General features: G+C 39.6%; 1 protein-coding gene across 1 annotated transcript; it reads right to left on the minus strand.

The window, feature by feature from the left end:
• Nucleotides 1-965: 965 nt before the first annotated feature.
• On the minus strand, nt 966-14386 carry hells (helicase, lymphoid specific). Its single transcript, XM_086093776.1, has 23 exons — nt 14092-14386; nt 13189-13286; nt 12928-13046; nt 11966-12088; nt 11805-11846; nt 11686-11713; nt 10943-11001; nt 10824-10865; nt 10474-10701; nt 9800-9982; nt 9049-9192; nt 8645-8841; nt 7508-7601; nt 7238-7399; nt 5854-5996; nt 5600-5744; nt 4324-4407; nt 3378-3497; nt 3177-3293; nt 2871-3030; nt 2199-2295; nt 1998-2074; nt 966-1629 (listed from the first exon to the last, which is right to left on the minus strand). Exons 1-23 carry the CDS (start codon nt 14097-14099, stop codon nt 1541-1543), a joined length of 2559 nt encoding a protein of 852 aa, XP_085949902.1. The 5' UTR covers nt 14100-14386; the 3' UTR covers nt 966-1540.
• Nucleotides 14387-14952: the final 566 nt, after the last annotated feature.

The raw sequence follows: 14952 nt of genomic DNA on the forward strand, positions 1-14952 counted from the left end.
AAAACAATCAGACCATTGCAAAATCTTTTCCCACCATTAATGTGACCTATAATGTGTACAACTCAATTGATTCATTCCCCCAAAAATCCTTTCAAGAGAGGAAATCAAACATTCTAACTCATGTTGAATGGGAGTCAGCACACATCTGCCACCATTTAAGTGCCCCTGATTATATTTCCAAATATTTTAATTTTTTCCAGCGGGTTGTTCCAGCTGTGGAAAAATACTCTTGATGTGATACGTTGCGTGATTTAAGCCCAATATATAAACATTAAGATTTACTTTCAGTTTTCCATTTATTAAAAAGTATCTTCTTTGTTTTAATTTTATTTTGTTAATTAAAATGTTATTTTATTTTAATATTGGTTATTTAAAAAAAAAAATTACTTTGGCAGGGCAAATTTTAAATATTTCTTCTACTACAGTGAAACTGAATACTCGCGGCTCGGCACCATTGGCAGATTAATTAATTTTTTTAGAGGGGTGCAAACCGTTTTTTGTTGTTTAATTTTAGGGGCGTTACAACTCCCCCCCCCCAATGCATTTCAATGGGCATCAATTATATGTGGAATTTTGTTATTTGCAGGATATTTACTGAATCATAATCAGATGGTCATGTGGTCATGATAGCAGCGAAAGAATTAATTCTGAAGTTTCAAAAATAAAGTCTGTCAATTCACTGAAAAATGCATGCAAACTAATCAGGAGAAAAATCATCATGCAACAATTCAAATCAACAAAGGAATTGATCAGGTGGAAAAGTGGAAGGGCTAGCCAAATCAATAACCGGGCCCGAAACCAAGCATAAATTGGACCTCCTGAAAAGGAGAGTGAAAGGAGAAACGTCCAGTACAGACAAAACCTGAACAGACATTTCAGATGAAGAATGCAAGTCTAGGGGAGTCAATGGGTCACAGGCTTGGTGGAGTTTGTCAATGGCAATTCACTGAACGTGAAAAAAAATCTACCAAAGTTCAACTTTATTGGAGAAAAAGAATGAACAATCAAAATATTTTTTGAAAAAAATAAATCACATGACAAATGGGTCATTTTCACTAAACATACTTTACAAGTCAGATGGCACCAAAAGGCTTCCAAATGAAAACAGTAGTAACACATAACTAAGAAATAATCTTTATAAAACTTTAATAAGGAGGAATCTTGATTTTGCCAGTCAACACACAACCCTTTTAACGCAAATATAACTGTTGTGGATTTTACAGGTGCCCTGAGGTGTAAATGCTGCATAGAGCGTGTGAATATTCTTTGCTTTCAGAGTGCACTGCAGCACGAGTTGAGGATAAAGTGAGGCAGAAGGAATAAAGTTCACGAGGTAAAAAAAAGTGTCAGTTGGAAGTAAAAACAAGAGTACAATCAAATCAGTCAACATTAAAGTTGAACAATAAAACAGCCTACAAACAGTAGATCATATTTTAACAACGTCTTCTTGAACTCAACGCAACAGCAGTCGGAAGTCACCTGAGCATTGCTTCAGTTTACTTCTGAGGGAATGTTATGAACGTGACAATACCAGGTCTTTTTAAGTCAAGGCGATGTCTGATGACTGAGCAGTGTCCATGACTCTGAAGACTCCAACCTTCTCCTTTCTTGTTCCCCTTTTTTCTTTGTCTGGAATTCCACAAGGTTACATTTTATCAGAAAAACACAACCACATTTAATTTCATTCTTGTGGTGTTTGAAACAAAAACAATTGTTCTCTATCTAAAAATGTTGCATTTTTAAAACATTCAATTAAATTTTTTTGATTTACATCATTTATTTCCCTTAGGCCACACTGGATGCTTCGTTTAACTATCACCGAGTACATTTTTAGGTGCCTGTCTTTTAACCATCTATTACTTCTTAACCGTATGGATCTGTGAAGCAAATTATATAATCGGCCAGGTTCAACACACTGCTTTCTTTGTTGGAGACTTTTAGACATATATGTTGACCTACAAAATAATTCCTTCTAGAATTAATTCTTGAGTACCTACCCAGCAAGTCACTACGGTCCAATAAAAACTCCAGGTCTTTATTGCTGATCACCTGCCCGCTTGATGATTTCAACTCCCTGGAAAGGTTTATAAAAAATAAAAATAAATACAAAAAAAAAAGAAAGAAAAAGACAGCCAACCTGACGAACGGTATAGAAAAGTGAAAGCATTTAATAGGTACTGTATATATACACAACTTACTTCTCAGTGCCCCTGGCGCGGAGCAGCTCCGTCAGCTCATCCAGATCAATGCAGCTTTTAGGTTGGTTCAACTCTGCCCTGCCACCTTTGAACTTATCTGGGTTAAAAAAAAGAAAGAAAAAAAAGAAAAGAAGAATTAATAAAATTGCTAATTTTATTCAATATTTCAACTTATTAAAACTGAAAATGTATAAATATGGTTTATAATACTTTGTCCTTCACTCCCAATTTAATACATTTGTTTTTTTTAATGCTAGAGCATACAGAAGGCTTGGATTCAGCTTCTGACATGGAGGTCGCTTAAAGCAATGGTAGTTATTACAAAAAACGGCCAACAGGTGGCAGCAGGGTATAAGAGATCAGCCAGTGCCATGCTGCAAATTTCTGCAAAATGAAATGAAAGAAGAGACTCTAATCTTTATTTTGGTCGCATCCATGTTTTTATAGCAATAGAACAATATTCTGTGGCCCCTGCAAAAATCTGTAAAACAACCAGGAGCGAAGGCTGCTTCAGTGAAAATGGCTGGGAGTGAATGAGTTAATAAATGTGAGATGACATATGTACCTATTTATAAGAAATCAACTGCCATAATGAATTGATTGTTTGCTTGGCATAATGGTAGCCACTGAAACTATGTAAGATCTGCTCGTGCCTATTACAAATGGACTAACTCTTGTGGATGACCATCTGTTCCAGCTTCCTTTTCGCTGAGGCTCTCTCCAAAATCTTTTGGTCGATGGTGTTTGCTGTGACCAGACGATACACCACCACTGGTTTAGTTTGCCCGATGCGATGACAGCGGTCCTGGGCCTGCAGGTCTGCCTGGGGGTTCTGAGAACAAATCATGTTCAAATTCATACCCGGAATGTAAACTGTGTTCCGTTCCATTTGATAGGGAAATCGTTGTTAGGAATACCACTGGCATGTGAACCTCATCTCAAGGCTCCAAAAATATAGACTCCCTCTTGTTGACCTACCCAATCACTGTCAAAAATAATGACAGTGTCAGCAGCTGTCAGGTTGATCCCAAGCCCTCCAGCTCTGGTGCTGAGCAAGAAAATGAAAACCTCTGGGTCTTTGGAAAACTTTGTCATCTGGAAGGAAAAGAAAATGTAGCAGGGATAGTACTTTTATCCATCCTAAATTTGCACTTTTATAGTTGTCTTATTTGAACTCACATTTTCTTCTCTATCAGCATAGGACATGCTGCCATCCAATCTGCTGTACTGGAAGCCACGCAGATAGCAATAGTCCATTAGAATGTCCAAAATGGAGGTCATTTGACTGAAGATGAGTACCTTAACAACAGTCAAGTTTTTCATGTATTAGAGCAAATATGAAGTGAACAATCGCTAAAAGGCATCAATTAAAATGTTTTCATGGTTTAGAGCTTGATTTATTTTCCCTCATTTGAGACTTGCACATATTTGACTTACTCCCACCTCTGGTGGGTACACAGCTTTATTGTACCTTTTGCCATCCAATATCAATACCATTTGCCATCACTATTGGACTGCTGGCATGGTTATGAATAGTCAAAAAGATACATTTCTGATTAATACAAATATGTAAATAATAATAAAATAACTACCAAAAATACATTGAATATAATTCTTTGAGAATCCTCCATTTCACATTTTACCAAACAAAAGCTCAAGTGTACTGAACAAACCGAAAACCGTGACCACAAAACCGAGATGGAAAGGTTATCCCATCTCCAAAGACACTATTAGCTTTAAATACAGTCTTTCTCCTCATCTTTGCCAATTTAATCATTTTAAACTTTGGATTTCTGAAAGGGTTTGTATCGTGTTTTAGCAATGCTTGATTGATCAAATAAAAAAAAAATACAGAAGTAGTTGTTCCAGGGTCTAGCAGGGGTGGACACAACATACGGTATATTGAAGAAGCAGTGGAGAAAATAATTGTACAGCAAAGGAAAAGTACGTGTTGATTGGATAAAATTCTATAACTGTATAACCTGACAAATGTAGGGTGAAATCTAAATATCTCCTTTAAGCTTCAATTAGCGTTGGACAAGAGATATTTTTTCGGTTTTATTTTTACAGAAAAACTATAACAGACAGCACAAGCACTGTTATCCAAACCGTGACGTTGTTTTACCTTATGTCCTCTTTCCTTGAGTGCAGGCAGAAGTCGGTCAAGTATGAGAAATTTCCCAGAACACTGTACCAGCTGCTCATCAATCTGCATCAAGGATGGGGAGATGTCAAGAGAAAAAAAATGCAGCACATACATACACATGCCAGCGAGGGCATATTGATCGAGTTCGGAGAGCCTTGCTGTGGCCTTAATGCTTCAGCTGTCCTTTAATTTCAATGTACTTCCTGGTTGGAAGGTAGCCTGGATTGTTCTATTACGTCTCTTCCCCTTCAAACCGTGTTCTTTTTACAGGCATTAACATAGATATTCATGTCAACAGAAGGACTATATCAAACTCTGCGGCACAGGAAAACTGTTCCAATGTACACAGAGCCACCGTAAATGGGCAACCAAGTTGCCAAACAGGATGCGTTTAAAGGGGAAAAACTATACTGTAAACACCCAATTTTTTTTAAAGCAAAATACATTGTAGATGCCAGCACTAGTCAAAACACGGTGCTTTAATATTTCATTTTGGAATAAGAAATTTAAGTAATTAATCAACGTGCAACCGGGTGCCATTTTGGGTGAAATCGTAGTCAGCTGCCGATCGGAGGTGATGACGAAGCACCAGTAGAGAGTTGCCTGCTACAACAACACTCCATTGAACTGTAAGCTGACAGACTGCAGAGAGTGACTGATATGAAGATGAAAATCAGCACTTCCGAATCCGAGACCATGGTCCTCCGTCGGAAAAGGGTGGTGGAGTGCCTGCTCCGGGTCGGGGATGAGATACTGCCCCAAGCGGAGGAGTTCAAGTATCTTGGGTGAGATCGACAGGCGGATCGGTGCAGCGGCTGCTCTGATGCAGACTCTGTAACGGTCCGTTGTGGTAAAGAAGGAGCTGAGCCAAAAGGCAAAGCTCTCAATTTACCCGTTGATCTATGTTCCTACCCTCACCTATGGTCATGAGCTGTGGATCTTAGGATTGTCACGATACTAAAATTTAAAACTCAATATCGATTCCAAGGAAAATACCTGATACCATTTTTCAATACCGTGGAGATAAAACAACAACAGGAAACATCAATAAGAAAAAAAGTGTGGTTTACTATAAAAGTAATCAGAACTACATTTTGAGGTAGTGATAATACAAGATAAATAGTTTTACAGCATAGTGTTTTCTGTCAAATTGGCAACTATTTAATAAATCTCAATTGTGTATTCGCATTGAACACTCTTGCAAGTACCCATCATGCAAAAAAAACAACTTCATCTAAACATGAATGTATTCTACCTTGAATTCTTGTGTGGCTGGATCCAGTGGGTATTCAACCAGGTAAGGATGGTTACAGCATCGTTTTAGCAGCATGAGAATATTCTGCATCTTTAGGTTGATCTGAGCATCCAGAGGGCACCGGATGTCCAGCACTGGGGAGGAGCTGACAGAGGAGGACGTGGGAGCAACTTAATATGACTGGCACAACATGTTATTGGATGCAAGACACTAATGACTACACTTTATAGAAGACTGAAGTTATTTTTCCTGACCTATGCGCCCGCTCTTTTTGGAGCTTTTCCAGATATTGCTCTAAGCCTGAAGGTGTATCATCCTCCGTTTCACCGTAGTTTACCATCTTTCGACTGCGACGCTTTGGTCTGCCATCCGGTGTCAAAATCACAGCTGCTTCAGTCTGAAAACAAGCACACCAAAAATCTTTTTGTTTCTATTACTGTTATTGACGAGCATGTGTTTGATAGGTAGTAAGAAAAGCCTTTCTAAAACTTTAGTTTTAGTAACAATGAAAACCAATTGCAATTTTAAAAATGCACAATTTGTAAGTCATTTAGTAAACCATAATCAAATCTAAGTAACACAGTGAAGTGGCGGTAAGTATGTTTATATAACAGTCAAGAGCTCTTGGTTTAAATATCCATTAAAACAACTGTTTAGAGCTTAGATGTTGAAATGATGATTGTTTAGGTTTCCCCAGTGACATTCCAAAAACACGCATGCATCCATGAGTCAAGTCATATCTGCAGATACAGATTCCAACCACATGAATTAGCTGGTAAAATGTTCAATATATTTTAGAGCTGCAACTTATTTTAATAATCAATGAATCAGATTTTTATTTTATTTTTTAAATGTCCATCCTTTTATTAAAAAACAAGACTGTTTCAAATCAACAGTGCTCAAATTAGGATTCATTTTCTGGTTTGGTCTGTAAAATGTCAGAAAACAGGCAAAGGTTTTGAACACAATTTTCCGACGTAAAAACAGATGTTGGCAAATGTCTTGTTTCGACTAACCTCAAAGATAATCAATGATGCCGTAATGCTATCATGGAAGAGAAATTTTAATATTTACTGTTGAGAGGTGTGCAAGATTTGCTGTAATAAATAGCAGGCTAACTTATGGAGGATGACACGCCTTCCTAGTATACTGCCTGGTGGAGCTCCGGCAAGGCTACGTCTGTGAATTTGTGACAAGGTGCTCCAAGTGAAAGAGCGCAACCCAGTGTCTTCCACCACTGACAAAGGCTGGTCATTTAGTCCAATCAAAAGTATTTATGGTCTGCGCAAGCTTCTTACGTTTCACGTCTTTTTTGGTTCTTGCCATGAGCGTCCAAAAAATTGGTTATTTTGAAGCTTTTTGACAAACTTCCCTTTCTAAGTATCTTTTTATGGCATGTGCAAATTCAAAATCTCGCTGAAATCATCACATTTCCACACGGCAGACTTGTTTGCTGCTGCTGCGTGTGAACAAAGGCCAGAGGCGACGCTACACTGCACACAGGCAAGTCTCTAGTTGGCTGCAATCATGATTGAGTACTACCAGTTTTCATGTAGTGATAACACCAGTTAACGTTTAGATGTACGTAGCAAAGGTTCCAACATTGTCCACAGTCCTTAAAGTCATTAACAAAGATACCTTATGCTGACCAAGCACTTTTGCAATGGTCTTGTTCACCACAGCAGTGTAGAAGGTTTCTTGTTTGGCTGTCAGAGGGGCATAAACAATGATCTCCTTCTTTGGAGGAACCTCCAGAGTCACATCAGTCTTCAGTCTCCTCAGCAAGAATGGAGTCAGAATCTAAGACAATAAAAAAAGGACAATAGTCTGAACTCAACAAGACATGCAATTTAAAAAAATGGTATCGGTTAAATTTGAGTACAGTAGTACATTTGTTTGGGGACTCACCTGGTGCAACATGCTTAGGATGTTGCGTTCGCGCTCCGCAGCCACCACACTTTCTGCCTCGCCGAGTGTGTCAATGTCGAACCAAGACTCAAAGCTACGCAGTAACAAAGAGGTTACATTACTATTGTCATCAGTTTGATTTTGCAGCAAATTGGTAAAAGAAAACACACAAAAGAAACCTCATTGTGCATTTCATGCAATTTCAAATGGTAAATTATTTCATTTGTGACCTCACAAGGCATTTACTAATTGTCCAGCTTTTCATTATTTCCTTGAATACATTGACAAAATAAGCACTCAAGGGGCCAACGTGTGCGAACACAGCACAACACGCTCTTACAGCTACAGTAGCATCAATGTTTACAATCTGAAAAGGTAAGACTAATTGTTTAAGATTTTAGCATAGTTTATTGGTAGACCGTTTCATCCCAAGACCGTTATCAATTGTTAGGTGTCATCTAGGTCTCATGATGTCGAAATATAAACAGTAGAATAAAGAGGACCGTTTAAAATACAAATGGTAATTGAACCAGCAAATGTAGATTAAACACCTGTTTATTTTGCCATTACACACCTTAGAGAACAGCAATTTGTGCAAAAAGTGCGTTCACCTCAGTGGGGTATACACATTTACAATTCTATCACAATTTAATCAACATTTATTTAAAAAAATAGTGTGAATTCCTTTTTCTTAATTTTTAACATGTGCTGACAGTTTTAACACCAACTACCATGTAACTCATATTCAGCGTTCAACGTTAGGACTCCTAAATCCTTTAGAGGCAAGTTACTAACACTGCTCGCATTATCACAAGCTGTTGCCGTTTTGTTTTTTTGATTAGTCCAAGAGACGGGTCAAAAAGTTGCCGACATCGAAGCCAAGTGTTTCTCTTGACAACTTGTCACACACACTGGCGCATACAAAGAACAGCATAGCTTTTGAAATATAAGCGCTTCCATATTCTGTTTTATTGCTACTCTATACAGACTGCGAGGTCCAGTCAGAGAGATGGGTGGAGGGTGCCAGGTGTGGCCCGTACTTTGCCCAGGTTTGCTCTAGTCCATTAAATTTTTAAATAGCTTACTGTTCAACACTGAACTGTTGAGAATTCAATTGTACTATTGTAGAACTTTTACCTCTTAAGGTCATCAAAGACCTCAGGCAAGAGGAAATTGAGAAGAGACCAGAGCTCAGCCAAGTTGTTCTGTAGTGGAGTCCCGGTAAGCAGCAGCTTGTTGTCAGTGGGCAACATCTTCAACTCCTGCACTAGTCGACAGTTGAGGTTTTTGATTCTGTGGCCTTCATCTACAATCAAGTACTTCCACTGACAGCGCTGAAAAAAGGGGGGGTGACAGGTGTGAACTTGGTAACAGTGCTAGGTAAGTTTGTACTTTTAAATGACGAAAAAAAAAAAAAAAAAAAGCGGTCTTGATCACAGATAAAAGTAGAAATGTGTTTTTCCATTTGGTTGGTAACCATCATTTGTAGTACATTGATTAAATGTTTGAACCAGCTGAAGAAGATAGAATATAGAGGATACCTGAAGGTACTTTCGGTCAATCATGGCAATCTCAAATGAGGTAACGACGACGGGACACATATTGAGGGATCCCTGGGATTTGCGCATGTGTTTCAGCAGTTTGCCCCTCTCTTTTTGCGGGCCATGATAAAGCAGTACAGACACCTAGAAGACAGATGATATCAGGACAAAAGGAAATTAGGATGAATGATTTTACTTCGAAAATATACTGTATTTGTGGGCTGTAATGATAAACCAAAGTTGATATTTGATTGGTATCGTGACTTTTCAGATTTCTGCAATGCAAAAAAGCGCGTCGCTGTTCATGTGCACTGCTCACCGTAATGTCATGGCAGTGAACAGAAGAGCTAGCTGACAAGAGTTAGTTTGGTCAGTAATTTGGAATTTGATTGAATTTGCAGTGTTAGGCAATGAATGAATAGCAAGCATTTTCAGAAGTTATTGTAACCCTTGAGAGTACCATGACCATTAGTAATTTGGGACATGCAACAAAAAATGTCTGAACGAATGGGCAACACAAGACTACGGTGGCGCGCATGCAACAGGACTCCACACACATCCCTACTTCCCTGACGCAACCGAGGGTGCAGTTCTACTATAGTTTGAAGCATACAATTGCCACATCACTGACAAGACTACGGGCGACATGACAACCTTTAGCACTATCAACAAACAACCAATCCACTTTTAATAAGCAAGAAATGAAATATTTAACAGTGTGATTAATGTAGTCAGTAGATCACCCTCTTACCTCTGGTGTGAAGCGCTTGAACTCATTGATCCAGTTGGGCAGCGTGGAGAGTGGCGCCACCACCAAAAACGGGCCCATTACTTTTTTTTCAAGCATCATGGCGATGTGTGCGATACACTGGATTGTCTTCCCAAGTCCCATCTCATCAGCGAGGATCCCGTTGATGCCATTCTCCCACAACATCTGGCATCAAGGCAGAAACTCAACTGTAATGCTGTGGTTAGACTAAACACAAGCTGAGCATTTATGTCGCCCAATTCGAAGACGACAGGAGGAATACACTCAAAGACAAACGACAGAAGAGAAGGCCTGTGTCGCTTCCACATCCCACCGAACACAACATTTTCCTGCAGACTTTTGTGGTCACACACACACACAGATGCATGCTACATTTTCAAAAGTAATCTATAAGCTTAAAATCAAATGTTGAAATAGTGGCCAGAATTGGCCACTAACAGTAACAAATGTTTTAGTTCCAATGTTCAGGGGAAAATGTTATGCAATATGCAAGTGTGTATGATTACATAATTATTCAATTACTATGCAAATAAGTTATGAAAACAGATACTGAATGAGGTGAGTTCAAGATTAAAACGCTTCTTTCAAAAACAAAGACAGCAAAGGTTTTTTGGGGGAAAGTCACTTTTTCCCCCAATTAGGCTGAAACTACTCACTCGAAGCCACTCGATGCCCTCGATCTGGTACCACCTCATGACCCCACCGGTGAAGAGCTGTGGTTGTTGAGCAGGAACTGGCTCACCGTTCACCTTCCTGTCGGGGTCCAGCAGATGTTTGGCATTGTCTCGCACCGTCTCCGTCAAACGATTCTTGATGTCTTGGTTGGTATCACTCATGTTCTCGATAATGTTGGCATCAAGCTTCTTCTCGGCTGGGGACGCTTCCTAACATGAAATTGAAGACACGTTCATAAAGGCTTTACAATGGTTTAAACAAAACAGACTTTGACATCTCATCTTGGAATCTGAAAAGTTGAGGTCGAAAGTAAAAAAGCAACACATATTACCGCTTCCTCCACTTTAACTCTCTTAGCCTGTGACAAGATTTCCTGCAGAAAAAAATAAAGCAAAATTCAAAAAGAAAACCTAACACGAAAAATGTAGTAAGAATCAAATGGGACCATACTTCTTTAGACATGACATCAGCAATTTTGTAGTCATCTTCTCTTGCTCTCTTCTTTTTATCTGGTTTGGAAAAAACAGTCAAAACATAAAAACACAATTTCCAACCATCCATTTTCCGAACCGCTTATCCTCACGAGGGTCACTGGAATGCTGGAGCCCATCCCAGCTGTCAATGGGCAGTGAGGCGGGGGTTGGGGGGGGGGGGGGGGTAAACCCTGAACAGATTGCCAGCCAATCGCAGGGCACACATAGATGAACAACCATTCACACCCACAATCACACCTACGGATAATTTCGAGTGGACAATTGGCCTACCATGCATGTTTTTGGAATGTGGGAGGAAATCGGAGTACCTGGAGTAAACCCACGGAGACATGGGAAGAACATGCAAACTCCACACAGGAAGGCCAGAGCTGAAATCGAACCCTGCGCTACAGAACTAAGAGGCGGACGTGCCAATCAAGGCACCAAAGTGCCACTCATAGAACTAAATAACATATGACGTACATTTCTTCTGTTTAAATGGCAAATTGACTTCTTTTCATGTCTGGGTTTTTTTCCTGCACCATATGGTGCCCAAAGTGCTTTACAACGCCTCACATTTACACACACATTCACACACCAATGGTCGACTGCTGCTAGGCCCATTGGGAGCAACTCAGGGTTCAGTGTCTTGCTCAAGGACAAACCCACAACCACTCAAACACTGAGCCATGCCGCCCCAATAAATAAATAAGCACCTACCTTTTCCAGGCCCCGTGCTGTTGGCACTCTGCACAAAAAAAAAATACAAACAGATAATTAAATTTATTACGCCAGTGACAATCTTATGATAAATTTGTTAAGAACAAATATTTCCTCACTTTCTTGGCCTTCTTTTCAAGCTTTTCCATCTTGATTTTCTCCTGGTAAGGAGAAAGACAAATCAAAGTACAATCTTTAAGGACCAACCGTTTTGAGTACTAATAACTTAAAAAGATTCATTTTCCCAATTTTAGAAATGCCGTATTGACACATACAGTACCTCATTCTGTTGTTGCTCCATTTTGGTCAGCAGAAATTTTGAGTAGATGTTGCTCTTCTGGAGCAAATGTTGCAGTCTTTTGAACCGGATTTCATGACTCTCTCTGTTCAACGACTGCTGAGCCTAGTTGTTCCAAATCATGACACAAACCGTTGATTTGTTAAAGGAGATTATAAATCCCCTCACATAAAAACACATACAGCACAATTAAAGCATGCACCCATAAAGAAGATTGCGTTGACACTGGCACAGCAGCCAAGCCACCGAAATACACTTGTCGTTTAACACAAGCGTCAGCCACAGCACATGGAACATTTCTGGGACTTAAAGACGGCCAACTGTCATTGACCTTTGACATTGGCAATCTTCTCTCAAATCTAATGCAAAAGTGAAAGGATTTGGCGGACACTGCTGGCGGGCCGGCACGGAGAAAGTGGGCGGGTTTCGTCTGCAGGGGCGGTACATAAGTGACTATGTCCGTGTCCTCCGAAGGCCAAATTTTTCGGCTGCATGACTCGACAGCACGCACTACATGAATGGACCGTCAGTCAACGCGCTACCGACAAACAGCATTAGCAATCCATTCATATGTAAGTCCGTGTGTGCTGTCGAGTTGCGCCGGGAGTGACGTCATGCAGCCGACCAATTCGGCCTTGGACCCAGCCTTGTGAATTTGGACACAGGTTATGACATACACGAGTGAGGACCCAGTTGTTTTCTTGGGTTGGGAGGGGCTGCTGCTTGGAGAGCAAGAGTGAGCAGGAATTCAAAGAGATGAGTGAATGGATGGGTAAAAAGCAAGCTCAAAACAGTTCTTTTTCCATTATATAATTTCACTCGATGGGTGAACGGGCAGTCCAGAGACCCGATACAAACACTAAAAAGTCAATAAAATGTTTCCCTTTCAAGATAGTGGTGCCGTATGTAATCATAGTTATTGGTTGGATTGATTAGCAACAAACCTCGTCCATCATTTCCTTCTCTTTCTTTTCTCCTTCTGCCATCAGATGTTGCTCCACCTCCTCCATTTCTTTGGTGACAATTAGTTCAGAAGCCATATTCTCAGTTTTCACGCTGGTATCTTGGAACAAACCAAACAACAACCAAAATCATACTCGGATGTGAATGCTAGTGAGTGAGAATCTTATTTTTTTTGCTGAACTCATTCACTTTTGGGGGCATTGTCAGCTTTCTGATTAGACTCATGTACTTTCATTACTCACCCTTAGCAGCTCCTGTCTCCATTGCTGTTCCCAGTGGCTCCTCAGACTCATCCGGTTTGGGGCAGTGAGGAGAAACACTTCGAGGTTCTTGTTTAATACTGCTCACAGAAAGGTATAGGATGAACGGGTAAGAGAGATAGATGGGGAGGAAGAGAGAAAACAAATTAAACAGAAGGAGCAAGTCGTTTCTACTGTTTTTTGATGAAAAGTTAAAATTGTCGCTGTATTTACAAATACGTTTTTTGACATTACCAATGGGCAATGAACTGCATACTCTGTTATAAATCTAATATAGCAATTGTGTATAGGGTCTGGGAATGTTTTCTTTTGAAGCTACAATGTTTTTTAAAATTAAGTAATGCTGGAAAATACACCAAAGCACATTATAGCAATTCCAGGCGCCATGCATATATACACCCAAGTAAGAATAGTGACTAGATACCATCAGAGAAAAGTTAGCCAGAAAATTCAATACTGCTTAGAAAAACAAGTCATAATATTGTTATCGTTCTCTCTTGAATCACACACATTTCGGCTACGGTGTGTTCTCAGAACACCGTTCTAACCTATGATTTAAAGACCTACGAATATTAAAAAACAAAACGAAGACGTTTTCCCCTCTCCCTTACTCGGCTTTAGTGTGTGCTCTGATGTTGTTGCTTACATGGCATCATTGCCACATCACTACCGAGGGCGAAAAATGACTTTGGATACCAACGATCGACAGAATATAAGTGGTGTTGCCAAAAGGTTTACCAACAATGAGGTTATTCAATGTTCGAGGCACGGAAAGTACTGTATGTGAATACTTCTACGTCTCTCTGCGTTCATAAGTGAACACGTGGTGTGCATGCAAAAAGTACAACTGCTTAACAAATAGAAGCAACAAGTCCAGCATCTTACCTGCTCATTGTTTCCAAGGAGAGGGACAACGCTTTATCTGTGACAAAGTAACAATTTAAATTCGGAATTCAACGAAATAGAACACGTTCGACAAACACAGAACTAGTTCGTGGTTATCCAGGAATCAATTATGTAGTCACACTGGCTGTAAGTGCAGGAACGAAGATATTCCAGAGGATACGAAGTGCTGTTTAATTGCAAACAAAACGAATATCAAGTTCGATAACGCCAAGTTTCAACGTTGACAATCATCTAGATAGTTATTAAAAGAAAAAACTGGTGCGGATGACCTAGCGCTATGTTTGATTTTCAACATTAAACGGAAACTGCCAAGGTTACGGCATATTGTATGTCTTCCATTTCGTAAACTTTTACCTTGAAAGAATTATTTCCGTTACTTAGTGGACATAAATTTGACTGGCTTGATCCAAGCGGTGCAGTAGTGTTGAAAGGGCGGTACTTTTGCTTTCCTTTCGCGCCAAATGAGGACGAACACACTGGTTAATATATAGGGGTTTCTGTAACAACGTAAATACGGTTGCTTTTAGCGATTAATGCTAAAGAGGAAATTGGTATGACAATAAATAGCATGCATATATGTTTTAGAAAAAAATCCATATGATTTAATTTCATGTAACATAATGCATTATAGTTAACTAAGAAAAAAAACAACACTCGGTATCACACCCCTCGAAATTGGCAAATGGACCAAACGTAACCAGATCCTTTCAGGCAGTCATTGGTCTGTTAACCCAATGAGGATTGGGGGAGGAATGAGGGAAATCTTACAAAAGCAAACAAAATGACTTCTCAGTCAGCATTGTGTAAACCAACATCTAAACTTACCCCTGATGATATAGG

This window comes from Leptonotus elevatus, chromosome 13 (assembly GCF_054856555.1).
Source record: "Leptonotus elevatus isolate MCC_2025b chromosome 13, RoL_Lele_1.0, whole genome shotgun sequence".
NCBI classification, from domain to species: Eukaryota; Metazoa; Chordata; class Actinopteri; order Syngnathiformes; family Syngnathidae; genus Leptonotus; species Leptonotus elevatus.

Coding starts and splice junctions, on each gene's coding strand:
- hells (XM_086093776.1), bottom strand. Junction 5,997..7,237: donor AAGTGCTTGGTCAGCATAAG/GTATCTTTGTTA, acceptor GCTTGTTTTCAG/ACTGAAGCAGCTGTGATTTT. Junction 3,294..3,377: donor ATGCTGATAGAGAAGAAAAT/GTGAGTTCAAAT, acceptor TTTTCCTTCCAG/ATGACAAAGTTTTCCAAAGA.